General features: G+C 65.9%; 1 protein-coding gene across 1 annotated transcript in view; it reads left to right on the top strand.

Annotated features, from left to right (window-relative positions):
* The window catches only part of SLC12A7 (solute carrier family 12 member 7), a 40321-nt gene extending 16468 nt beyond the window's left edge, over positions 1-23853 (top strand). Inside the window, 27 exon segments of the mRNA XM_032337848.1 lie at positions 2246-2392; positions 3300-3354; positions 4327-4457; positions 5125-5366; positions 6064-6275; positions 6497-6588; positions 6590-6665; positions 7167-7265; positions 7738-7803; positions 8164-8219; positions 8221-8250; positions 8252-8284; positions 8286-8342; positions 9679-9797; positions 10082-10180; positions 10546-10665; positions 11304-11408; positions 11807-11975; positions 13859-14054; positions 14303-14472; positions 14652-14783; positions 17000-17041; positions 17043-17110; positions 18107-18164; positions 18166-18281; positions 21132-21265; positions 22249-23853. Coding sequence (XP_032193739.1) covers positions 2246-2392; positions 3300-3354; positions 4327-4457; positions 5125-5366; positions 6064-6275; positions 6497-6588; positions 6590-6665; positions 7167-7265; positions 7738-7803; positions 8164-8219; positions 8221-8250; positions 8252-8284; positions 8286-8342; positions 9679-9797; positions 10082-10180; positions 10546-10665; positions 11304-11408; positions 11807-11975; positions 13859-14054; positions 14303-14472; positions 14652-14783; positions 17000-17041; positions 17043-17110; positions 18107-18164; positions 18166-18281; positions 21132-21265; positions 22249-22340 — 2916 coding nt within the window. The 3' untranslated portion in view covers positions 22341-23853.
* The last annotated feature ends 2051 nt before the right edge of the window (positions 23854-25904 follow it).

Here is a 25904-nt window from a genome sequence, read left to right on the forward strand (position 1 = left end):
CGTCCCCCGTCCTCACCCTCCCCCATAGCTCTGTTCCCTCCCTGGGGCCGTCCAGAGTCCCACGAAACGTGAAACTGGCCGCCTCCGAGCAGGGGCAGGCAGAGGCAGCGTGGGAAGCGGAGGTCTGCGTGGCTGGCCTTGAGGGGTCCGCGTCTCTGCGGGGTCCCCACCAGCTGGCTGGGGTAGCGTGGGAGCTGGTGAAGGCCTGGGTGTCTGATGCTGCTTCCCTGCCTGCCTCTGCCTCCTTGGTCAACCCGGCCTGGGATGCCAGCCTCGTGCCCGAGGCGCCGGGCCCTTGGCGCACACAGGGGTCCGCCTGCTCCCTGAGCCTTAGGACCTTGACTGTTAGGAAGTCGGGCTGTAGAAGGGATTTCTTACTGTAAATGCAGCAGGACAGACGCTGGGTTTCCCGACACTGGGGGTGTTTGCTCTGCATTCGGCACTGAGCGGTAGACCTGGGCCGTGGAGACTTCGGCACAGCTTCGCCCTGGCCGCCTTCCTGGGGCAGAGGCTGTGGGGACGCTGGGCCCAGGTGACCCCGTGTGGGGAGCTGACAGCTGTGGGTGCTGTGGCATTGGGCACCGTGTTCGCAGCTGAGATGCCCACTGGTGTGCTTCTGGGGTTTTGCCCCGTCCGGGGCACGGCCTGCAGCTTCTTGGGCTCTTCTCGGGCCCAGGTGTTGGGAGGCGTAGGCCTTTCCCATGCAGCGGGCACACGTCGGTCCCTCTGTGCTGGAGCTCGTGTCCCGGGGCGCTGTCCACTGCTTGAGGAATGGGTCTTCCTGCTGCTTGGAACCTCCTGTGGCGCTTGCCATCTTCCCTCACCGTCCCCCTCGCGACCCTGCAGCTGCCCCCTGCTGTCCCCACTGCCCCGCTGTCCCTTGTTGCCTGGCGCAGCCTAGCACCGTGTTCACAAGTGCACCCCTACTAAGCGTCCGCCCAGGTGAATCTGCGGAGCACGTGGCTTGGCGCCATGGCCACATTGGGACTGGGAGGTCCTGTCTCTGGGGCAGGGGTCCTGTCTGGTCTCTGTTCCCTGGGGGCCCAGGGGCAGGGCTGCGGTCACAGAGCGGTGCTGCACAGCTATCCTGGAGACAGGCACATGGGTTCTGGGTAGGAAGAATCAGCCGCCGCACTTGGGGCTGACTAGGTCCTCGGGCGTGGGGACTGCCCTTCCTTTCTGCTGTGCCCCCCGGACACAGGAGCTTGTGCCCAGAGACCAGCCCGCACTGCAAGATACCATTTCCAGGACTCCTCACATCAGCCAGGCTGATCCATGAGAGTTGCCTGTAGGAGAAAACGGGGGGCCTGGCTTGCCTGGTGACTTGGGTCTCCCCTGGGACCACTCCAGGAGCTCACACAGAAACCGGTGCCCCATGGGGGGGCAGGTGTGGCCTGGGAGCGCCACACCGGGGATCCCTTGGTGCTTGGTGGCCCTTCCCTGTCCCGGTGCGTGGGGACAGGTGTTCTCCAGTCCTTGGCCGCGGGAACCCCGCCTGCTTCCCTGAGCGTGGGTGCAGCCTGCTGGGGCTGGCGAGCCCACAGAGCCATCTCCCGCACCCTTGACGTGCCATGCCTTCTGCAGCTCTCCGCTGGCAGCAAATGTCCCCAAAGCCAACCCCCAGTTGTGCGGGCTCTGTTCTCCTTCCTGTGGAGCATCGTCTCGCCAGTTTCTGGTCCCTCGTCAGCCTGAGATCTCGGGTGTGCCCCTGCCTGTGGTGTCCCGCCTGCTGCAGGGCAGGGGAGGCTGGGACCCGGCGCCTTCTGGCCTGGTTGCCGCCCACCCAGCTGGTGTGCCAGCCTTGGGGCCTCCAGGATCTCGGGACAACCCCATTGGGCATCTCCCAGCACCGCGTCCCAAGTCCCCCAGCTCACACAGCTGCGTGTCCCATCTGAGCTCTCTCCCACAGGTTCAGGGTGGGGCAGGCTCTGCGGGGCCCTTGGCGCGGGTGGGGAGCAGCTGCCCGTCTTCCTCCTGCGCCAGTGGCCGCCTGGGCCTTGCAGCCCTGGGCCCGGCTCGTCCTGCTCTCTGCTTCCCTGACGGTGCCGTGGCCGCCCTCGTGGCACCCCGTCCCGCTCCCCGGCAGTGTCGTGGTCTCCGGTCTTTCCGGAACCCACGCTCCGGAGGATTTCTCCCAAAGCCTCCCTTCGGGGTGGCCTGGCTTCCTCCAGCGCAGCCGGAGCGTGCGGCCCGTGTCCCCAGCCGCGGCCCCTGGGCTCCCAGGCACCGCCGTGCTCTCTTCCAGAGCCCGCGCATGGGCACCTGCATCGGCGTCTACCTGCCGTGCCTGCAGAACATCCTGGGGGTGATCCTCTTCCTGCGGCTCACGTGGATCGTGGGTGCGGCCGGCGTGCTGGAGTCCTTCCTCATCGTCTCCATGTGCTGCATCTGTGTGAGTCGCCAGAGACCCCGGCCCCCGCCCACCTGCCCGACCCGTGGCCCCGGGACCGGCTCCCCGCCCCCCGCCACGGCTCCTGGGTCGGCTGTGGCTCCCGCACGTCCCGGGCTCTCCTGCCTCGCTCTCGCTGTGGGGAGCGGACCTCGTCCCCCAGGCGTCCCCTGGAGGGCTCCGGCCCAAGGGTTTAGGCCCCACGGCCCGTCCCCCTGCAGCTTCACGGGCTGTCTTCGTGGGTGGGGCCGTCTCAGTTGCATCCCCTGGCAGTACTCTGGACGTGTCTGGAGAAATTGCCATAAAACCAGAGGGCGGGGGAGACCAGGGACTTCTTAAGAGAGCAGGCACGCCCGCTAGGACCGGCGGTCAAGGCTGTATCCGGCAGGACTGCAGAGACCACTGAGGCCCTGAGCTTTCCCGAGGCCGTTCCTTCCAGCCTTTCGGTTGCAAAGTGCCCACCAGCCTGTGGTGGGGCCACTTCCTGAGCCGGGCTGGGAGCTAGAGGCAGCCCCCCGGGACAGCTCGGATGTTCTGCATCCGTTGTCCAGAGCAGGTGCTCTGATGGGGTCCCCATGCACTCCCGGGCAGCGGGCACCCAGATGGGGTCCCCCGCATACCCCACGGTGGGTAAGCACGCAGACAGGTTCCCCATACCCCACAGTGCCCAGACACAGTCCCCTGTACTTGTGGCGGACGGGTGCCCAGCCTTGATTCCAGGTGGGGTCCCGAGTGAGGTACTCCTGGGTGTCCTGTAGGAGCTCAGCTTTGGGGGTCGAGGGGGAAAACAAGGGTAGCCCTGAGCGTCCTGGAGCCCGTCTTCCTGTCCGTGGGACAGCCCTTCTGTGATGGGGCCAGGTGTGGTCCCAAAGTGGCCTCTCTTCTGAGAGGATCACCTGTGTCTTTGCAGACGATGCTGACTGCCATCTCCATGAGTGCCATCGCCACCAACGGCGTGGTCCCAGGTAAGGGCGCTAGGGCAGGGTGCGTGGGGTCCCGAGTTGAGCCCTGCTGGGAACCCGACCGGTGGCCGCCGCTGAGGTGGCCGGCATTCTGCCCCAGAGGGCCCCAGTGAGCCCCAGTGAGCCCGTGCCCTCACCCGCCTGCCAGCCAGCCCGGAGCACAGACCTCCACGTCTGGCTGCAGACCTCCATGTCTGGCTGGCAGAGTTGTGGAGAGGCAGGTGGGCTGGGGACACCCTCAGCACAGCCAGCTCTCCCGGATGCCCCGTCCGCAGAGACCCTGCACCCAGGCGGAGGTGCTCTTGGGTCCCCAGCTCTCAGCGGCGCACAGACGCACCGAGAGCTGGTGCTTGGTGTCCTGGGTGTCTTCCCCAAGGGCACTATGGGCCGTCCTAAGACCAAGGCGCACCCTTGTCCCCGGTGCCTGACCTCGCGCTCAGAGCTGCAATGATGGTGGGACTCTGCCCCCGTGGGGACGGCGCTTCCTTCTGAAATCTCGCATCAGCTCCGTGGTCGGAGGTGCTTCCTGCTCCTGGTCCTGGCGTTAATTTCTCCCAGACCCTTGTTATTTCGAAACCAGCCAAAGCGCCACTGTGGGCAGGGACAGCTTTCGGTCTGTGGGTTGCTGTCTTGGCTTCGGAGCCCTGGAGGCCCGGCTGCCTGTAGGGACTGCAGGGGCTTGGGTGAGCGGGAGCTGCAGGCCAGGACAGGGAGGGACTGTGCTGTGCCTCCAGGTTCTGGGGAGGTCACCAGTGTGGCCGTTGTGGATCCATAGTGGCCGTGTCCCCGTCCACTGGCCAAGCCGCCTGGCCTTGGGGGTCTGGGCTCAGCCGTGCTCTGGTGCAGACGCTGCCCAGCAGCCACAGACCTCATGGCCTTTATGAGGCAGAGCACACAGAACCGCGGTGTGGGGCTCAGGGCGGGCATCACGGTAGAGGGGGCGACGCCAACCGCTGCTCCCTGTCCCGTTGGCAGCCGGCGGCTCGTACTACATGATATCGCGGTCTTTGGGGCCTGAGTTCGGGGGCGCCGTGGGCCTCTGCTTCTACCTGGGCACGACCTTCGCCGGGGCCATGTATATTTTGGGGACCATTGAGATTTTTTTGGTAAGTTCTTGTTTTGGGGTGGTTTTCCAGACCCGAGGGGTCCCTCCTGAGGCACACGGGCCCCTGCAGCCGGCCCCCTCACTCTGACACCTGCCTCCTTGGGCTCTCAGGGGGCCTGGCTGCGTCCCTCTCTTGGTGCCGGGCCATGGATGATGGCACTGACCCAAGGTCAGTCCCATGGCTGCCTCACTCTCCATGCTGGGCCATGGCTGGTAGCAGTGACCCAGGGCCCCCCCGCTGCCCTTCGGTTCGGCTGCCAGGGCTCTTGCCAAGCTGACATCCGGGTGTGTGATGGGCTGCAGGCCCGAGTGGAGGGCCGGCCAGGAGACGGCTCCTCAGCAAGGAATCCGTCCGTCCTGTGGCACGCACACAGTAGGGCCCCCGCAGAGACGAGCTCACTCCCAGGTTGTTAGGTCGTGCTGGCCCCCGGCCTGCAAGGTGAGCTGAGGGTGCTGCCCAGGGGCTGGCCTCCACAACATGGGCGGCAGGGGCAGCGTCTCTGAGCTGTCCATGTCTGTCCGCTGTCCAGGGCCCACTGTCCACGCGTCCGGGCAGGTGGGCCCACAGCCGGGGAGGGCCCAGCCCTGCAGACAGGCACCGGCCCTGGGGGCCACCGTCCAGGTGTGGGTGGTTGGCAGCCCTCCGTGACGCCCTCCGTGCTCCGCAGACCTACATCTCCCCCAGCGCGGCCATCGTCCAGGCGGAGACCGCGGAAGGCGAGGCCGCGGCCATGCTCCACAACATGCGTGTGTACGGGACGTGCACGCTGGCGCTCATGGCCATGGTGGTCTTCGTGGGCGTCAAGTACGTCAATAAGCTGGCTCTGGTGTTCCTGGCCTGCGTGGTGCTGTCCATTCTCTCCATCTACGCCGGCGTCATCAAGTCCGCCTTCGACCCACCAGACGTCCCGTGAGTCTGGGGCCCGGGCAGCGAGTTCTCCTGCCTCGCCTGCGCCGATGACCGTGTGGGCAGTCTGGGTGGCAGTGCTGGGGGTGCCGACGGCCCTGCTCTGGCCCAGCTCTGGGATGAGCCCACAGGCTTCTTGTGTGGTTGTGCTGTGTGCACGGGTGGGTGGGTCTAGTGACGGTCGAGGTGACCGGGAGCTGCTGACCCCAAGGGCAGTCAGGCAGCCCTGAGCTCCTCGTGAGGTGCCCCCTGGTCCTCCCAGGAACCCCCATGGGTGGTTCTCCTGTCTGTCCTCTGGAGGTGGAGCCCGAGTCCCAAGGAAGGGGGCTAAGGTCACAGAGCAGGGGCGCGGGCTGTGGTCTGTCAGGCTGGCATGTGGGTCCCACAGCCACAGGGCTGACGCTGCAGGGGGCTGGCCAGCTGGGTGGTGGTCAGCACCGACCCCCCTGGGCTCCTTGTGCGGAGGGAAATGCTGGCATCAGACGCCCCAGCTTGCGCCGAGCTCTGCACCGCACCGGGCCGAGCCTAGAACAGGAGCAGGGTTGTGAGGGACCGCTGAGGTCCTGCTGCGGCCCCCGCCCCGCACAGCCCCGTGGCCTTCCGGCGCCCAGGGCGGAGTGACAGAAGTGGCTTTGCTGCGCCCAACGCCAGTGGCCGAGAAGGGCCCGTGCGCCCCTCACACCAGACCCCCCCGCCTTAGGGTCTGTCTGCTGGGGAACCGTACCTTGTCCAGACGCGGCTTCGACGTGTGTGCCAAGTTCCACGCTGCCAACAACGGCACGGTGCCCACCGCGCTCTGGGGCCTCTTCTGCAACACCTCCATGCCCAACGCCACCTGTGACGAGTACTTCGCCCAGAACAACCTCACGGAGATCCAGGGCATCCCTGGCGTGGCCAGTGGCGTCCTGCTGGGTGAGCGCCCTGGGGTTCCGCATGGGGCCACAGGCAGCCGACCCTTCCTTCCTCAGGGTTTCCTGCCGGGTGCACACAGGGTCGCGGTGGGGATGACGGGGCTTGTCTGGTTCTTCTGGGACAGGTTGTGTCTCTTCCCGTTGGGTGGAAGCCCGTGGGATCTGGTCAGCTGTTCGCCTCTGCCGCCTTCTGGAATCTTACCGCTGGCCTGTTGCTTGCAGATAACCTGTGGAGCACGTATGCGGACAAGGGAGCGTTGGTGGAGAGGAAGGGCTCGCCGTCGGTGTCCGTGCTGGAGGAGAGCAGGACCAGCGGTCCTGCCCTACGTCCTCACTGACATCATGACCTACTTCACCATGCTGGTCGGCATCTACTTCCCCTCCGTGACCGGTGAGGCCCCGCCCTGTCCCTCTGCGGTGCACACCTGCCCCGGACCCATAGACAGCGGGCCTTGGGGTCTCTGCTCCCTGCATGCTGATTGGGGTGCAGGAAGGAGCTTTGTCCTGAGCACCCCACACGGAGCGGTGTCACTCAAAGTCGCAGACCGTGGTGGCTCCACATGGACCCTCGGGTCATCCTTACGCAACAGTCGGCTGACGTTCTGGGACAACCCTTGGCGTGCGTGCCCTGGTGCCTCACCCCCACCGGGATGCCCTTCAGCGGCCCCCGCGTGGCCTTGTGCCTGCAGCCATCCACGTGCGCGGCCTCTGCTGGGCCCTCTGGCCGCCGCCTGGGCTTCCCCTCCACGAGCCTGAACGCCACGGCGCAGGGGCGGGTGCAGGTTCCCGGTGCGTCTCTTCAGTCCCGCAGCACCCTCCCCGTGAGTTGTGGCTTGGCGGGCAGTGTTTGGCGGGTTTGTGGTCACTGTAGGCCCTTCGGCGGTTTCTGTAGGTATCATGGCGGGCTCGAACCGGTCTGGGGACCTCAGGGACGCCCAGAAGTCGATCCCCACAGGGACCATCCTGGCCATCGTGACGACGTCCTTCATTTGTATCCTCAGAGGGGCCGAGAGGTCGGAGCCCATCCTCTGCCCGCTGTTGCCCGGGGGGAGGAGCCGGCCGGCGTCTGCCCGCCGGAGGACAGCGAAGACGCCACGGGGACGCCACCGTCTCGCGCACGAGCCGTTCTTTGTAAACCGTGGATAGCCCCCCGTGTCATCGAAGCTGACGTGGCGGTGACCCGTGACTGCGGGCGCGGTGCGTGGGGCCCGTGCACGGTCACGGCGGTGGCATGCAGCCGCCACGCTGTCTCTTCTGGGCACCAATGGCAGTGATGCCACCGGCTGTGTGCCCCCTGACCCACGGCAGTCAGGGCGGGGCCATGACGATGTCCCTCCGAGGGCTGTGGGGTCACAGCCGTGCGCTGGGCGGGGGCAGGAGGGGGCACGGGCTGGTTCGGGCGCGTCTGCAGCCAGGGCTTTGTGGGTGACATCGGTCCGCTGTTTCCTTGACCCCCGCCGCAGACCTGTCCTGCATCGTGCTCTTCGGGGCCTGCATCGAAGGCGTGGTCTTACGAGATAAGTATGTTGGTTTGTGTTTGTGGCGTCTGCAAGCTTCGGGTCAGCATCTGGTTCTCTTGGGACCTCCCCCAGGATTGAGGCTTTGAGCGGGGAGCAGGAAGCCCTGTGGCCCTCTTGGGGGCTTCTGTTCGCCTTGCAGTGTGTGTCCTGTCCTGCTTCAGCCTGGAGCGGGGGAGCGCTCTCCCTGAGAGCGTGGGGGGTTCTGTGCTGTCCCAGACAACAGGGCTGTGCCGGCGCCCGTGCTCGGGAGCGACGTGGTTCCCTGCTCGTGAGAGAGGGCTGTTAGGGTGGTAGTGCCCTCATTCTGGCTCAAAACGTGGGAGGACGTTTATGTTTTCAGCTGGTATCTGAAAGTCTGCCCGCCTGTAGGTTCGGGGAGGCCCTTGCAGGGGAAGCTGGTCATCGGCATGCTGGCCTGGCCGTCCCCCCTGGGTCATCGTCATCGGCTCCTTCTTCCTCGACCTGCGGGGCCGGCCTGCAGAGCCTCACGGGGGGCACCACGCCTGCTGCAAGCGATCGCCCGTGACGGCATCATCCCCTTCCTGCAGGTAAGCGGGGCCGCCGGCCGGAGAGCAGGGCCCCGCGGGGAAGGGGTGTCTCCGGGTCTTGAGTGTGTGCCGAGCTCGAGCTTCACGGTTAACAGACGGACCCGCATCCCCACTGCCCGCCCGGCAGCCCTGCCCCAGGTGGTCACGGGCTGAGGGTGCAGGTGCGTGTGGGAGCGGGGCGGGGCTGTGGAAGCAACCCGGGGAGCCCCCGCCTCCTACAGGGCCAGCGTCCATCCTGCTGGGATGCAGTGTCCCCTCCCCTGAGGACGGAGGCTTCTGGAATGAGCTCAAGGGGCCGAGGCCTTAGTGTCTTGGGGCCCCAAAGGCCACAGGTAGGGCTCAGACAACACAGGATTTGCTCACATTCCGGGAGCAGGAAGTTCCAGACGCAGGTGTGGACAAGGCCAGTTTGTCTTTGGTGTATAGACACCACCTGCCCTGGTCTGCGCCTGGCCTTCCTGTGCTTCTATCTCTGCCTTTTCTCACAAGGACGCGGTCATCTGGATTAGGGCTGCCCCGGCGGGCTGAGTCACTGTAAAGCTCACATCTGCAAACACAAGTCGAGTCCCTTTTGAGGGGCTGGTGCCGGGGTTTCTCTGGGGGCTCTGGGGCACGTAAGGCCCCTTTGTTATCTGGGTGTGGGGCCGGTCTCCCCGCTCTGGGGTGCAGTCCTCGCCTCTGCTCCCGGGAAGGTTCCAGCGGACTCCGCAGCTCCCATCCGTGGGCCTGTGCGCAGACAAGGTCACGTGCTGGCTGCCCCGGGACCCTGGATCGGGCATCGCTCTCAGGAGGGGAAGTGGCAGTTGTGCTGTCCCCCGTGCCCCACCCCCCGTGTTTGTTTCTGGGGCCCTTACATGTGTGTCTGCTGTGTGCTCTGCAGGTCCCTCCCCAAAGCCCCCAGGCAGCAGGGACTGTGCTAGAAAAGCGTTGGAAGCTGGAGTCCTAGAGACAGGCGTGGCCTCCACATGGTCCTGCCCTGTGCCATGGAGAAGGGTCCAGGCCCCTTGCAGGGGGGGCCTCATGGAGTTTTCCTGAGTACCTGTGCCATGGGGACCCTGCATCTCCCCTTGGGAGGCTGGCCTTAGAATGCCCGGGAAGCTGCCCTCCAGCACATGCAGGGGTCACCTTCACCCCCATCCTGAGCGCTGGGAGGCCTGGTGGTGGTTCTAGATGCTGGGTTTTCCTGTTGCCTGGGCTGGGGAGGGTCCAGAAAGCTCCGTCCTGTCCAAGCCGCGCTGGGGCTGGCTGCACGTGAGATGCTGGGCTTCGGGAACGCGGGTTGTTGCTCCCGTGGCATCTGTCCCGTGCCCGCAGCCCACCTGCTCTCTCTCTGCAGGTGTTTGGCCACGGGAAGGCCAATGGGGAGCCCACGTGGGCCCTGCTGCTCACGGCCCTCATCTGCGAGACGGCATCCTGATCGCCTCCCTGGACAGCGTGGCCCCCCATCCTGTCCATGTGAGTGGCTGCGGGCCCAGCAGGAGGTTGAGGGGACGGGCCATGGAGGTGGGGCTGCTGCTCGTCCACAAGGAGGTGTATGTGGCCCTGCTCTGGGGAGGGGGGATGCACACGGTCGTGGGGGCCGCGTGGCCCTCGTGGAACGGTGCTGTGGATGGGGGGGGGGCAGGGAGGGGGGTGGGAGGGGCTGTGCTGTGTGGGGGGGTGGGGAGACCACGTGGTTCCTGCAGGTCGGGACCGTGGGACCTGACCTGGCTTCTGTGGTCCTGGTGTTGTACCTCCAGGTTTTTCCTCATGTGCTACATGTTTGTGAACCTGGCCTGCGCCGTGCAGACCCTGCTGCGAACGCCTAACTGGCGCCCACGCTTCAGATACTACCACTGGTGAGCACGTCCGCCGGCCACGGGGGCCCTGATGGTCTCTGTAGAACCGGCCGCAGCCAAGCCGGGGAGGACCCAGGGCCCGTGTGGGTCACCCAGGCCCCTCGAGCATCCAGTGGGCCGAGGTCCCCGCTGGGGGCCAGCCTCAGCACCTGCTACCGTGGGCTGCTCGGTCTCCGTGCCACCGGGGTGCGTAGCGGATGTGGGAAGCCCGCTGTGCGTTGTGGCCCGTGGGGTGCTCGAGCGCCCTGGGAAGGGGGGCAGGGGGCACGTGGTCATCGCTGTCACTGCTGCCGCCTTGTCGTAGCTGAGTGGGGTCCTCGTCACGGGGTCCTGGGCGTGGCAGGCGTGCGACTCTGTCCTCCTAGGGCGCTGTCGTTCCTGGGCATGAGCCTGTGCCTTGCGCTCATGTTCATCTGCTCTTGGTACTACGCCCTCGTCGCCATGCTCATCGCCGGCTGCATCTACAAGTACATCGAGTACCGCGGGTGAGCGCCGCGGCCGGGGCCGGGCTCCCTGCGGGGTGTCCGCGTGGGCTCTGTGTCGCCTGGCCGGGGGAGGGGGCAGGTGCGGGGTGTCCCCGTGGGGTCAGCATAGCCCAGGGGATTGGGGACCCTCACCGTGGGAGTCAGACCCCTGTCCCAGGGCTCAGCTGGGCTGCTCTGTCCAGCCGCATGCTTGTCCCAGCGGGGGAGACCCGCATTTGTTACTTTGAATGGATTCCTTGGTATTTGTGACATTTCCGAGAACTTCGAAGTCCATCCATCGAGAGAAGGGACGTGTGATGGATTTCAGGATTCCCAAAAGTGCATCCCAGAGCACATCCCAGCGCACCGGTCCATCCCTGGGGCATTTCTCCAGGGGGGCGGGGTCAGAGGGGTCCTGGCCACTGCCTGGAGGCCCCCTCCAGCTCTTCCCAGGCTGGTCAAGGAGTGTCACGATGTGACCACTCCCGGTGAGGCCAGGGCCACCGATCCAGCTGCGCTTGTCAGTGTCCCCGTGTCCACACAGACCCCACGCTGGCTGCTCCGGGAGGCTGCCCCAGGAGGCCTGTGGTCCAGTGAAGCTCTGGGCCCTGGCCCTGGGGTCCCTTCCCGAGTACCTCACTGCTGCCCCTTCCTCGCAGGGCCGAGAAGGATGTGGGTGATGGCATCAGGGGACTGTCCCTAAATGCAGCCCACTACGCCCTGCTGCGTGTGGAGCACGGCCCCCCCCACACCAAGAACTGGAGGTGAGCGCCCCAGCCTCCCCGACCGGCCTCACGCCCTGTGAAGGCACGGAGTGTCGTCTCTAGTAGCATTACGCTTCAGAGACAGAAGTCATTGCTGTGCTTTTTGGGGAGTGGTTATTTCGAGAGCTTCTAGCACCTTCCTTCACTTCACAGTGGTGGGCCGGGACGCGGTCAGCGTGCCTCTGGGCACCAGGCCAGACCCAGGTAGTGTGGTAGGTGGGGCACGGGATGAGTTGCCCTCCCTGGGGTCCTGCCAAGGAAGGGAGTAAGCGTGTGGGCCGCCAGCTGCGTGTCCGTGCTTCTGGGAGGATGGGGAAGATCTGTGCCGAGAGGCGCCCGGAGCCGGGCTGGCCTGTCCCCTGCTGGAGAGCACGGGGTGACCGTCGCCCCGACCGCAGGCCCCAGGTGCTGGTCATGCTGAGCCTTGACGAGGAGCAGCGCGTGAAGCACCCCCGCCTCCTGTCGCTCACCGCCCAGCTCAAGGCCGGCAAGGGCCTGACCATCGTGGGCTCCGTGCTGGAGGGCACCTACCTGGACAAGCACACGGAGGCCCAGCGGGCCGAGGAGGTGGGCAGGCGCGGTGGGGCTGGCTGGCGGGGAGGGGACGGTGGGCAGGTGAGGGAGGCGTCTTCTGCCTGCCCTGCGCAGGGAGGTTGGACCGGCAGGGTCTGCACGTCTGAGGCTCTACGCTGCTGAGCACGGCCGTCTGGTTTCATGGAGGACCGTGGTTTCTGGGTTCTGTCAGGACTGCCCAGAGACGTGGGGCGGAGCGTCCGCAGGCTAGAGGCCCTGGCCCTGGAGACATCCGCCCACCGGCCCGCTCCCCGGTGCCCCCCACAGTTCGGCCTGGGCTCTGTCCCTGCTGGCCCGTACTCCTCTCTCACCGTGCAGGCAGCGCAGCTCAGTCTCCTGCTCTCGGGTGCGTCCCTGTCGCCGGATGGTGGAGCTGCCCCGTGTCGGAGTGGGCTGCTGTGTCCCCACGTCAGTGTGTCCGAATCAGGCTGCAGCCAGAGGTTCCTTGGGTCCAGGCAGGGTGTGCAGGGCGGTGGTGTGCAGCCCTCCTGACGCCGCCCTCCACCAGACAGCCAGCTCCTTGCGCCGCCGGCTTGCGGGTTTAGCCCGGTCCCGGGCGCTCCGTGCTGCTCCATGTCCCCGAAGCTCTGCCGTTCTCCGCGGGACCCTAAGCCCGTGGGCTCTGGCCTGGCGGTTGCTGACCACAGCTGTGGGTTCAGACGTTGTCCTTGTGCTGTCCACGCTTTTGCGTCTTGGGCGGGACGGCCACTTCACCTGGTGCCTTGGCCACGTGGATGGCCTCGTGCGTGTGGCGACGAGCTCCGGCCCCAAGCCGCCGCGGGGTGCGAGAGGCCATGGCGTCGGTTCGGAGCACGAGGGCCGTGGGGTCGCAGGCTGCAGCTCTCCGCGCGGGGGCTGTTCTGGGCAGCTGTGGGGGTGTGGGGAGTCCGCGGCCTGGGTCACTTGTGGTGTGGCTGCGTTCCCTGTCCGTTCCCCCTGAGACCAGGGACTGCTGTCCGTGCACACGCACAGTCCCGGACTTCTGTGGTTTGCCCACAAAATCGTGTTTCCCGCGGCGTTGCCGTGAGACGCCGGTTTCCCCCGTGAGGGCCGCGTATATTGGCGTCAGCTTCCTGGCCTGGGTCGTGTGCGTGTCCGGGCTTCTGTGCCTCGAGGCCCCTGCGCTTGTGCTGGGAGGGTTTCTGGGGTCTCCGCGTGTGAGCGGTGTGGTAAGTAGCCCGTGGACTCGTCGCGTTTGCCGCGGGATTGTTTGTAGGGGGACGTTGTGGGGTCAGTGGTGGCGTGGACTCCGGAGTCTGCGCCAGATTCCCATTTTCTGGTGCACCTGGCAGTCTGCGTGAGCACGTCTGAGGGACTGCTGTGGCCCCGCTCTGCCGTGTCTTGGCCCTGTCCCCGCGTCAGGAGTCTAGAGAGCACGTGTGAGGTGGTCCAGCTGGGTTTCACCCCAGATGTGCAGCCCCAGCGGGGGCCCAGAGCCACGGTGTCCCCGAGGGGAGGGGAGCCCCGTCCGTGGGCCTGTTGGAGCAGCGGCTGTCTCGGGACGAGGACCCAGGCTTGCCACCTGGCCCGACTCCTGGACTGACCAGGAGCATCTCCGCTGGGTGGGGGGGCACATGGCATTCATCCCGCTGTATAAGTGGCAGCAGCTGGCCGGGCCTGACCTTGTCTCCCACTTTGCCCTCCGTTGTTTTGGTGTCCCTGCTTGCTGAGCGGGGGCTTCTCGGGGAAGGGCCAGGCTGGTTCCTGCTGGGATGTGGCCTCCGTGGAGCTGGCTCATCGACCAGCCAGCATGTGGGGAAGGGGGAGTTCGTCCCATCTCCCGGGGGTACGAGCGAGGTGGTCTTCCGGAGGCTGGGGCCACATGCGGTTGGCCCCCCAGTTTCCCGAGAAGGCACCGACCCAGCTTGTCTCCCCAGAACATCCGCTCTCTGATGGCCGTGGAGAAGACCAAGGGCTTCTGCCAGCTGGTGGTGTCCTCCAGCCTGAGGGACGGCATGTCCCACCTGATTCAGTCAGCCGGCCTGGGGGGCATGAGGCACAACACGGTGCTCATGGCCTGGCCCGAGTCCTGGAAGCAGGAGGACAACACCTTCTCCTGGAAGAACTTCGTGGGTGGGTACTGCGCTCAGGCCCGTGGGCCACGTGGGGTCCCGTGCGAGAGCACCCCGTGGTTCAGTGGCCTCGCTGCCGTTCGGGCCAGCCCTGCGGTGTGCGGATCCCGGGGGTCCCACCGCTCTCGGGCCGGGGGCGGGCTGCCTTCAGCGTGTGGCCAGCCGGGGCTTCGCGGGGACCCGGTGGCCTCGCCTGCCTCCCCTGCCGGCCGGAGCCCGCAAGTCCATGGGCGACCTGCCTCTCCACAGAAACCGTCCGAGACACGACGGCTGCCCAGCAGGCCCTGCTCGTGGCCAAAAACGTGGACCTGTTTCCGCAAAACCAGGAGCGCTTCAGCGACGGGGACATCGACGTGTGGTGGGTCGTGCACGACGGGGGCCTGCTCATGCTGCTGCCCTTCCTGCTGCGGCAGCACAAGGTGGGCGGGGCCGGGTGCGGACGGGGGCGGGGTCCCACGGACGGGGGCGGGGTCCCACGGACGGGGGCGGGGTTCCACGGCAGGCCGGGGGCAGGACTGGCTGGGGGCGGGGTCTGCGGGGGCGGGGCTCGCCAGCCGCGTGGATGCCAGCCCCGCCCCCGCCCCCGCCCCGCCCGCAGGTGTGGAGGAAGTGCCGCATGCGCATCTTCACGGTGGCCCAGGTGGACGACAACAGCATCCAGATGAAGAAGGACCTGCAGATGTTCCTGTACCACCTGAGGATCAGCGCGGAGGTGGAGGTGGTGGAGATGGTGAGGCGGTCTGCAGGGTTCCCGGGGGTTCCGAGCCCGCTGCCCTCCTGCGCTGGCCGGGACCCACGCTCCCCGGCTCCTCTGGGCCAGTTTGCAGAGCTGTGGCGCCTTGTGTACCCTGGCCGGGCTCAGGGCTGCCCTGGGCTGACGGGTTTAGGGCAGAGGGACCCTGAAGGGACGCACCCTCCTCAGCGTGTCCTGCGGGCAGCCGTGGCAGCCGTGGCAGCCAGCCCATCGCAGGTCGTGAATCTGTGGTCCTGGCTCTTGGTCTGCAAATTCCCAGTGTCCCCGCCTGTAGACGGTGCCCTGGAGCGGGCCCCCTGGGGCAGGAGCGTGCTCTCCTGCCAGCAGCGTCTCTCAGGGTGTCTCCCCCGGTCATGTCCACGTGCACTCACGCGACCTCCCCACCTCGGGCCTTACACTGGACCATGTGGTGGTTCTGTTGCGCTGTGCTGCCGGGATCTCATAGGCGTCTTCGTGGTGGCTCCGTGCCCCTCTGTCCCTTGCTGTCACTTTGCCAGCCCTTCTGTCTGTGTTCAGTGTCTTTCGTGACGTTGGGTCCTGGGAGCTGGATAGGACCGAGGTGGAGGCAGTCGTGGGGTGGGTGTGACCGGATCGCGTGGGGCATGAAACTCGCGTGATTTTACAGTAACGGCGGTTGTTCTTTTAATTTTAAGACTTAGATTTTTTTTACTTGAGAGACAGTTGGCGAGGGCAGCATGGGCAGGGAGAAGAGAGAGGCAGACTCCTTGATGCAGGACCCGACCCCAGGACCCCGGGATCGGGACCCGTAGCCGAAGGCAGACGCTTCGCTGCAGCCCCCAGGCACCCTGTAGTTGTGTTTTAAAGCTGCTGGTTTCACTCAGGTTCCCAAGTTGTACTTGGTGCGTTAATTATTTGCGGCAAAAATCCAATGGTCCTGCTTGATTTCAGTCACGATTACGAGTTTCACTGGGAAGTGGCGTTTAAGGGACGCAGTGCCTCTCTTTCGTGAGACGGGGCCATTTGTCCTGCCCCACGAGGCCACACATGGCTGTGGGAGCCGTGAGCAGACCGTGGGCTGGAACCTGCCTCTCCAGGTCCTTCCACTGGGAGTGCGGGCAGGTCCCTGCGCTGCTTCTGGACCAGCCTCCACCCCGGGCCCTGCTCACCTGCACAGCCCCGCCCACCTCCGTGGATAGTGGGGGCCCAGGGCGCTGTTCTTGGGAGGCAGGGAGCCCCTTGGCGAAGGGGAGGCCAGTGTCGAATGCCAGCCGGGGCCCTAATGAGGGAGGATGACTCTGGTCAGCGTGACTGGAAAAACCCGTCTGAACCAGGGCGTGTGGGCAGGAAGGGTTTGGGCTTCTTGTTAACACCTGCTTCCCAACGAACGGAGTTCGCAGATCTCGTAAGGAGCTCCCGGGGAGTCCGGGTCTGTGGCTCTCTGGCCGGCAGAGTTGGTCTCCTGGGCCACAACCAGCCCCCGCGAATGTCCCCAGAGGTCGGCAGTAGGCGGCTGCCCATGCCCATCTCCCTTTCTGGAAAGCTGGTGCTGGAGCCCAAGGTGTCGGAGGCAGGATATGTTTGTGCGGACGATGTCCCGCAACTCTCTGGAAGACCCGAGAAGATACTGAGTTCAGTAAGGTGGCCTGACGCAGGAACGACATGTCAGAGTCCCTCCCCTCACGTTTGTGGCACGGGAGCCAGATCGTGGTGGGTGGCCCTGCTGGACTGGAGCTCGGAGCTCCGCGGAGGGTCTCAGGGCACTCCATGCCCTCGGGCCGAAGAGGGCTGAGGTGGTGCTCGCCGGACACCGACCCCACCCAGGACAGGGAGGAGGACTCAGGAGAGGATCCCTGGCCCTGTGGTCCCCGGGTACACCCAGCCAGGCACATCCTGTGCAGGCCGTTGGTTGCCCTGTGCAAAAGACGGCGTCTGTCCGTCGTGGTGCCTCCTGCGTGCGGGATGGGGTGGGGTGCACATTGGTGTGGGGTTCCCACGGGCTGTGGCGCACGTCGGGAGTGGACGCAGGAGCAGACATGGGTGCAGCTATGGTGGTCAACCCACACGCACCATTCAGGGGCCACTGGGCTGAGGGCGGGGGACAGCCGGCACAGGCACCAGGTGCAGCCGCGGACATGGGTGTGGGCGGGGGACACTGGGTGCAGCTCAGACGTTTGCGGAAGCGCTCGGGAGCCCGAGCACATGTTCGCTTGTGCGCTTCCCCCACTGCCAAGGTTGAAAGCGACATTTCGGCGTTCACGTACGAGAAGACGCTGTTTGATGGAGCATCGGTCCCAGATGCTGAAGCAGATGCAGCTGTCCAAGACCGAGCAGGAGAGAGAGGTGCGTGCAGGGGTGGGGGTGGGCGCCTGGTACCCCATGCACATACGGCGGCGAAAGCCCCCCCGAGCCGCGTCCTGCAGGACCAGGTCTTGGGGGCCCCGGGACCCGCTCTCTGTCCCCGCACCTGGTTTTCTGAATGTCTGGTAGGGCTCGGTTCTGCCCCTGCCACCTCTCCCTGCCCGCGTGCTCCCGGGCCCCTGTGATCCACACCCAGGCTAGGGTCGGGGCCCCTGTCCACTCAACACGGGTCTGCTCGGAGCCAGTGTCCTCTGGCCATCCCAGCCCTGCTCCTGCCCAAACCGCAGTGGCCCCCACTTGGCCTACCACCTCCCTCCTGTCGCTCGTCTGGCCGGGTGCCCCGGTGAGCCCTCGCGCCAGCCTTGCTGAAGGGCCGCCTCCGGGCGCCGTCCTGGGACCTCCCTTAGGTCACCCCACGGTTTTCTTCTGTCCTGCTTCCTGTCATCCCCTCGGCCCCAACCCCCTCTGTGCACCTCTGGGTCATGGTCTTGTTTGCACATGGCCTGTCCAGGCCTGTCCTGGCGACGCCAGCGTCCTCATCCCCACGCCTGCCCCACCCGGGACCGGGGCGCCCTGACTTTGCCTGTGCTGTTGACGAGTGAGGGGGTGGGGGGTGGGGGCGATGGGAGGTGGGTGGACGGAAAAGCGGGGAACAAAGGACCGAGGGACAGATGGACAGGTCAGGCGGTTGTGTGTGTGGCGCTGTATGAAGTACAGAGTTCGGGGGCAGGTGTTCCCTCGTGTTGCCACGGCGGCGTGGGCCGTTCTCCGTGGCCCTCCGAGCTGAGGCAGGAAGAGGGCCGAGTTTGGTGCCCAGGGGAGGGGGACCAGCGGCGGGAGTGGCATCGTGTCCCCTGCGAGGGAGGGCTGCTCCCTGGGTCCTGGCATCGCCTCCTCCTGTGTCGTCTTGGGAGTGAGTGAGAGCGCAGAGATCACAGATGGGTCCTGTCCCCCGTGCCCTGCTTTCCCGCCAGGCTCAGCTCCATCCACGACAGGAATACCGCATCCCATGCCGTGGTGGTCACCAGAACCCAGGCCCCCGTCCACCCCAGACAAGGTGCAGATGACCTGGACCAAGGAGAAGCTGATCGCGGAGAAGTACAAGAACAAGGAGCCGGGCGTTTCCGGGTTCAAGGACCTCTTCAGCCTGAAGCCGTGAGTGTTGGCCCACGGGCCCCGGGGGCTGGGGATGGGAGGGTTCACGGTTCAGGGTCACTGGCTGCAGGCACTTCCCGGGGACAGCATTCACGGGGATCCCGGCGTCTGCTTCTGCTGGGTCCCAGCAGCTGGCGGTCAGGGCTCATGGGGGCTGGGGATTCCCAGCTGTGACCCCGCCATCTGTGCAGGCTGCCCACGGGGGTCAGAGTTCGGCCCGTGGCACCACCAGGGCTGGCCCAGGTAGGGGGAGGGCCCTGAGGGTCAGGCCCCCTCCCGGAGAAGGACCAAGAGGGCTGGGGGAGGCAGCGGGGATGTGCCCGGTGTTCACAAGCGTTCCTCACACTCCCTCCCGAAGTGACCAGTTCTTTGTGTTTTCTCTCCTGCCTAGAGAATGGGGAAGCCTGTAAGTGCTCTCGCTTATTTAGGGTGCTTCTCAGACCTGCTCCCTCGCATGCTCAGCCCCCGTGGCTCTTGTGAAGCATGTGTGCACGCGTGTGCAGCCGTGTGTGCGTGTGTGCATGTGTGCATGTGCCTGGGGCGGAGTTGGGCTGTCGCTGGCTCCCGTCTGTCCCGACGGCTCAGGGCACAGCCGGGCTCCATGCTGCCAGGAGGGCACGGACGGTGCCGTGGGGAGGGCGGGTCCTGAGCCCGCGCTGGAGCAGAGAGTGGGTGCGCTCGGCGGCTCCGTCCGCATCTGGGGGTGCTGAGTGTCCCAGAGCTGGAGCATGTGGGTAGTCTCTCCGCTTTGGGGGGGCAGAACCTCCTGCTCGCAGCCCTGGGTCCTCTTCACCCAGGAAGCTGCTGGCTGGGGCATGAGGGAGGGGCATGGGTGGGACCGCGTGCACGCTGCGACCGCGGGGTCAGCTGGGCGGGCCCGCGGGGGACCTGCCTGAGCTGCCCCAGCACCTGCAGTCGTGTCCCCTGCGGAGGGGCGGTGGGCGGCTGCCCTCCTTCTGTAGCCCTTGGAGCCCCCGTGGAGCACACACCCCGCAGATGGGCGCACGTGGGCATGGAGCGCGTGAAGCCGTGTCTGTGGCGGGATCTGGAGGGTGGGTGGGCGCCCGGTTCCCCGTCTGCTCTGGTCGCCTGCAAGCCAGGCGCGCTCCCTGCGTGAACCCTCAAGGGAACAAAAGCACAGGGTTTCTTCCCTAGAGCACCGTGTGAGCGGTGGGCCTGCTGGACGCTGTCGCCTGGGGTCCGTGGGGGCTCCTGGTTGAGGGCTCGGCTGGGGGAAGCTTCAGGAGGAGCAGAGGTTGGCCTGTAAGGTGGCACGGGACTGATGGGCGGGGTGGTTGGCCGTGCTCTGGGGCCTCTGTGCACACAGCTGCGCATCCGCCGCGGCCCCCGCCGGCCCCCAGGCGGCCCAGCACCCCCAGAGTCCACTTGGAGGCTGTTTTGAAAGTGCTGCGATGTCACATTCAGTGCGAGGGGGACCCAGTCCCCTACCTGGTGGTTTCTCAGCCGGCTGCCGGGAGCGGAAGCAGGTTCCCTGCTGGCTTCTGGAAGCACGAGGGTCATGCTGGCCATCTCCGCGCCCTTGTGACCTCAACAGGGCACGTCATCCTGGAGGTCAGGGGCCCTTCGAGCCAGACCCAAACCCCTGATTTTAAGATTATATGTGTTCTCAGACTTTGGCCGTAAGGGACCCTTCCGTATCACAGATGCTCATTTCTGGAGAGGCTCTTGTCCCCAAAACACTGGTAATTGTGGTCTATCCAGGCAGCTAACTCGTGCTTCTTGTAACGGAAGGTCCCTGATTGTGCCGTGGACAGGTGCCCAGTCTGTAATTTTATCAGGAGAAACTAGACAGAGGGGGTCCGGCTTCCTATTTTCCTCCTGGGAATTGGTGGTTGTGACGGGTGCGTATGGCCGAGCCGGTGACCGGGTGTGGCCTCCCTGACGAACACTGTGCAGTGGCCTCTGTCCGCCCGTCTGGAGTCGGGCGCAGTGAGCTGCTCTCGGCAGGGCTGCAGCCGGGCCCGTGGATCCTGTCGTGCGTGCCCCCGGGAACCGGCAGAATTCCCCAGGGTTCTCCAGCTCAGGGGGCAGTCGGCCCCCATGGGCAGCGTCTCCTGAGTGCTTCCTGGGACACGCTCAGCACCGCGGGGAGCCGTAGCCGTGTGGTGCACGTGCGATAGACCAGGACGAGGCCCCCTGGGTGCCTGAGCGCCAGGGAGTGCGGGCAGCCGTCAGGAGTCTTGCCCGGCACGCTTGGAGGACCCGTTGGTGCACTGTGGGCACTTGGCCTGCGTGGCCAGGTGCGCAGAACCACGCAGTTGGCTGAGGTCGAGGGGCAGGAAGCGTGTGACAAGGGGTTAGAAGGCTTGTCCATCCCTCCTCTGCCGAGGGCAGCAGCGTCCAGGTGGCCAAGACCCGGTGTGGACCCTCGTGGCTTCATTTCTGACGGGACCCCTGGCCTGGAGCCGGGGTGCCTGGGCTGTTTCTGCGTGACGCATCGGGGGTCTCCTGGGACTCCCGCCCCTGTTGGGACCAGTGAGAAGCCCCTGTGTGCTCTGTTGGGGAGCTTAGCTCAAGGGCCACATGCGCGGCAGGGCTGGGCCTGGCCTTCTGGCTGGGGTGCACGAGTGACAGCCCTTCATGCCCAGCAACACGCAGTGTCCGATGGGGGACATGCGTAGTTGCAGAAGCTTGGGGTTTGGTGATGCGCCCCCCCCAAGAACATTGAGAGACCAGAGCCCTCTCGTGGGCAGGGTCATCCGGTCGGGGCTCCCCAGCCTCACACATGGAGGCTACTCCCCCGTGGGTCTTTGGGGGAGCTGACCCCACTTGACTCCTGCTGTGTTTCCCCGGGGCTGGGCTGGAGCCCTGGGTGACCCTCTCCTGCAGGAACCAGTCCAAGTCCGGAGAATGCACACGGCCGTTGAAGCTCAACGGGGTCGTCCTCAGCAGGTCCCGGGGTGCACAGCTGGTCCTGCTCAACATGCCGGGGCCTCCCCGGAACCGTCAGGGGGACGAGAACTGTATCCTTTGTGCTTCAGCCCGCTCCCTGGGGATGGGTGGGGCGTGTGGGGCGCAGCTTCTCTTGCTCGAGGGTTCTTGGGTGGGGGCAGGGGCAGGGGGCCCAGAGCTCCACACGTGGGCTGGACCTGCGACCTCGGAGTCATGGGCAGCAGACTGGCCCCCATCCCTGGTATGGGTGCCAGAAAGCAGCATCTGGGGGCCCTAGGTGAATGGTCTTGATTGGTTTCGAGTGTCTGTTAACTGTGGGGTGTCCTGGGCCACTCAGACCCTCAGTGGAGACCCTGGGACACGCAGGGGCCTTAGACCACGAGTGAGCGGAACGCAGACACACAGCCCTGGCCAGAAATGCCCACCGTGGGGCCCATCACCACATCCCTGACCCGGACCCGACCAGGACGTCGTCCTTGAGATGTGGGGCCCCAGGTCCCATTTGTCCTAGACAAGCCCCAGTACCCGTGGTTCCCCAGCTCACAGCCTCTCTCCGGTGGGGTCCCTCCTGGTTGGGTGGAGGCTGCCAGGCCTGACCTTGGAGGTCACAGGTTGGCTCTACCCGGAGCTGGGCTCACGCCTTTAACTGTGTGTCCTCCGGGGGTAAACACCCCTGCCCTCCCCTCGGACACTGGGAGGTGGGGGAGGGTCCCAGCAGGTGGCTCCTGGGCTTCGAGCCCTTGATGTGACCACAAGCTGGAGGACTCTGCGCCTGGTTGGTGACCAGACTGGGACTGGCAGGCTGGTTGAGTTCTTGGCAGACTCTTCTGTCTGCTCCCGGAGCCCGCAGGGTGCGAGCGGCCTCCCACTCCCAGTTGGGCGGGCGGGGGAGCCGCTGACCTGAGCATCTGTGGGGCATCTAGCTGTGGCTGGTTGGTGGGTTGGGGTTGGCGTCGCAGGCTTGCGTGGTGGGGCCCTGTTCCCATGTGCTGTTCTCTCTGCCGGGGAGTGCCATAGGCACAGCCAGCTGTGTCCTTAACTCAGGTCACCCCAGATATGGAGTTCCTCGAGGTCCTGACCGAGGGGCTTGACAGAGTCCTTCTGGTCCGGGGCAGTGGCCGGGAGGTGGTCACCATCTACTCCTGACCCTCAGCCCACCTCGCAGCACACTGGGCAGGCTGGGGATCGCGCCACATGTGGCTTCCTACAGAAGTTTCCAGATTAGCCCCACAGCTCTGCTCCCCTAGGCCAAGAGCCAGCACGCAGCTGCAGAGATTTCCTCATGTGGAGGGGAGGCGTGGATGCCCTCAGCATGCCATGCGTCCCCGAGGGAGGCTCGCGATGACGTGGGACAGGACCAGTAACACTGGCCACACGCTCAGACTGTGGGTTCCAAAAGTGGTTTCTGTGGCCAGACCTACCTGGTTGCTATGGTTACGGTTAAGTTCTGCCCCACCCAGGACGTTCACCAGAAATCCCGCTCACACTTAGGGTCATCTTGGGCCACGGGTCTGTTCAGGAAGGTGGCAGAGGGCCTCAGTCCCTCAGTCAGCCTCCTCAGTGCCTGTCCCTGTGAGTGCCCGTCTATGTTCCTGTAAGTTACGGCCGAGGAGAGCCGTCTGTTCGGGCTCAGCTGGGTGGCCTTGGTCAGCATGACTGCCCGTTGCAGGAATGTCCACAGGAGGACACGGGTGGTCATCACGCATGGGCTGTTCTGGGAGTTCCGGGTACAGGAAGCTGCCTGAGGGACAGAGGCCCAGGCTGGGTTTGCAGCTGGGATGTATGAGCCACGTCCTGCACAGGCGACTGTGCCCGGTTCTGCGCAGTCACCCCACGGCTCCCCGACCGGCATACACACGCCCGTCACCCTCCATCGCCACGTACCAGGCTCCAGGGAGGGGCTGCGGGGCTGCGTGAGGTCCTGGGGGACTTGAACCGGAGCCCGTGTGCCTGTTTTCTCATGCCTGTCCCCTCTGGCCAGCACACAGGATGTGACAGCCATGTGCAGGGCACTAGGGGCTGTTGGGATGGTCCGAGGCTGTCGACAGTCGTGGTCATTGTGCCCAGGCCTCACTGCGCAGTGTACTTACTCATGAAAGCACCTCGGGGTTCTCCAGTGATAATTCGGGATGTCTGTAAGGAGACTGGTTCTGTGAACAAGCCTGTGGCTGCGTCCTGGGCTCTTCCTGGCTTCCTTGGACCCCCAGGGAAGTCGGCCAGGTCCCTAGATTTCAGGTTGGGTGGAGGCTAAGTGTGTGTGTCCAGATGCTTCTGAGGTGCCGTGTGTGGCACGGAGGGTCCTCGTCGCGTCGGAGTGACCACGGCCAGAGCGTGTGCCAAACCAACACACCGGGCTCGGGGAGTCCATACTCGCCCGCCGTAGGTCTGCCCGGGGTCAGCGGCGAAACCCATCTCTCTGGCCCTTGGTCCCGCTCGTGTCGGGGGCGGAGGCACGGCCCTGGGACCCCCGGGACCCCTACCCTGTACCCATGACCTAGACCTTGTGCGGCTGTGGGGGTGGGGTCTCGGCTGCATGCACCCCTGTCCACACTGAGCCTCGAGGAAGCCTGCGAGCCTCTGGTCAGGGCCCATGGGGTTCTGTCGCTGCCTTGGCTTTGTATGATTTTGTTATTAGAAGAATAAATGTACAAAACCTGGACTGGTGGACGGGTCTCGTGTAGACGGGCCGGCGGGGACAGCGCCTGGGTCCCTGGCCCGCGGGCGTCCTGGTCTGACCACCGCTGTCCCAGGCGGCGGCGCTGGTTCAAGAGGAGGGAAGGGGAGGGGCAAGGCCGGGACCGCGGGAAAGTCCGAGAGCGTCGACGTTCAGCGAGAGGATGGGGTGCGGCCACGTGCCAAGGTCGTACCTCCCAGAAGGTGGGCTCGCGTGGCACTGGAGGGGACCCCTTGTTCCAGCGTCCAGGCCCAGGCATGGGTGCTGTCCAGGCTCTCCCGGAGCCCGCCCTCGTGGCTGGGGGCATGTGCAGGCACCGCTGTTCCTGAACCCCAAGACTCTCTCGACTCCCACATTCCCACTCCCTGCAGCCGGGAGACTGGTGTCCCCGCGTGTTCACAGCAGCCAAAACGGTGCAGACGCCGGCATCAGCCCTTGGTGAGGGGAAACCATGGGTCTGTGCGTCCCAGGGAACGAAGTTCTGGCCGCCTCAAGGACGTGGGGTCACGCAGAACGAGCCCGTCGGGGCACATGTCCTGTGCTAACGTTTACTTGTGATGCCGCCTGAATGGACAGGGCAGGAGCGTGCTGGTGACCACCCCTGGGAGGGGCATGTGGGCGCAGTGGGAAACCCGTGACCGTAGGCACGGGGCTGCATAGGGGGTGATGTAGGTGTGCCATGGGGAGGGGGTGAAATCTGCATGTTCCGAACAACTAAGATGCGGGGCACCCCGGGGAGTGACTCTCCCTCAGTCCCACTGGGAGCCCTGACCCAGCCCAGGGCGCCCACATGTGACCTGGAGTGGAGGCCTGGCCTTTGTGGCGGGGGACTCAGATGTCACAGGCAGGGAGATGGCGGGGTGGGGGGGTGCTGGTGGAGATGCAGGGGAAGGACCTGGAGGAGTCGGGGGTCCTGACTCCGCCTCCGGTACCCAGTGCCCCCGGGGCAGCCCTGTAGCTGCGGGAGTCTGGACAGTATGGGCAGCAGAGCAGAGCGACTACCCTGGGGCTTCAGACTGCGTGTGACAGCGCCTCAGAGAAGGTGGGCCAGCCCTGTCCCTGCCAAGAGGGATCCCAGCCCCCACGAGCCGGAGTGGCCATTGTGGCCTGAAGTTGTGACTGAGACGTTTCTGCACAGGTGTGAACCTTCAGTCTTCTGTCCGTGGCTCGGGGAGGCAGCCTCAGCCGGCCCCCGGGTGTGGGGAAGCTGGGACAGATGGCGGAGGAGAGAGGGTCAGATACTCTAGGCACAGGCAAGGGTAGGTGCAAAGGCCCTGAGCAGGCACGGCCTGAGGTGAGAGGGGCTCCGAGGCAGCAGGAAGCCGTGCCTGCGGTGTGGACGTTGGAGGCTGGGGGGGACACTGGAAGCTGTGGTGCCCACGGCAGGAGGCAGGGGCCCTGCTGGGAACAGTTCAGGTCCGGGCACAACAGGCCTGGGAGGGGCTCTGGGCCTGGGGAACTTGGAGGTGCTTGAGGGCCCTTGCTGCAGGCTCTCCCCTCTGACCTGTGGTCCCGGGCTGGCGGGGCCGGAGCGATGTGAGGCCAGGGCAGGTTGGGGGACGCTGGCCTGCACAGTGGATGTGGCCCAGCTGGTGGCACTGGAAACGTGGCTGTGTTCACGGGGCAGGGGTGGTCAGGAGAGGGCTCTGTGGTGCTGCTTTCCAGCGCTCCTCCAGGCGGAGACAGTCACAGCGCAGCGTGTGTCCTCAGTGGAGACCATGAAGTCCCGGGCCACATGAACTCAGGATGCACGCTCGTCTGCTGCAGGGACCCCAGGCGGACAGGCGTCCCCTCCTGGCAGGACTGGGCTGGGTGGCACTGCCTGCCTGGGGGCATCACCCATGCCCGGCTCTTCTGGGGCCCCTTCCTTCCCGGGCCAGACCCTGCATGTGGTCCTTGCTGGCCCCGTGCCTCAGCTGCTGCACCCAGGCGCCAGGGTCCGGCCCTGCCGCTGCCTCTCCCGGGGCGGCTGAGGGCAGGGCAGTCCCACGCCTTTACCAGGACCTTGACAGACGTTCAGGGCAGGAGACGGCTCC

The sequence above is a fragment of the Mustela erminea genome, chromosome 3 (assembly GCF_009829155.1).
Source record: "Mustela erminea isolate mMusErm1 chromosome 3, mMusErm1.Pri, whole genome shotgun sequence".
Lineage (NCBI taxonomy): Eukaryota > Metazoa > Chordata > Mammalia > Carnivora > Mustelidae > Mustela > Mustela erminea.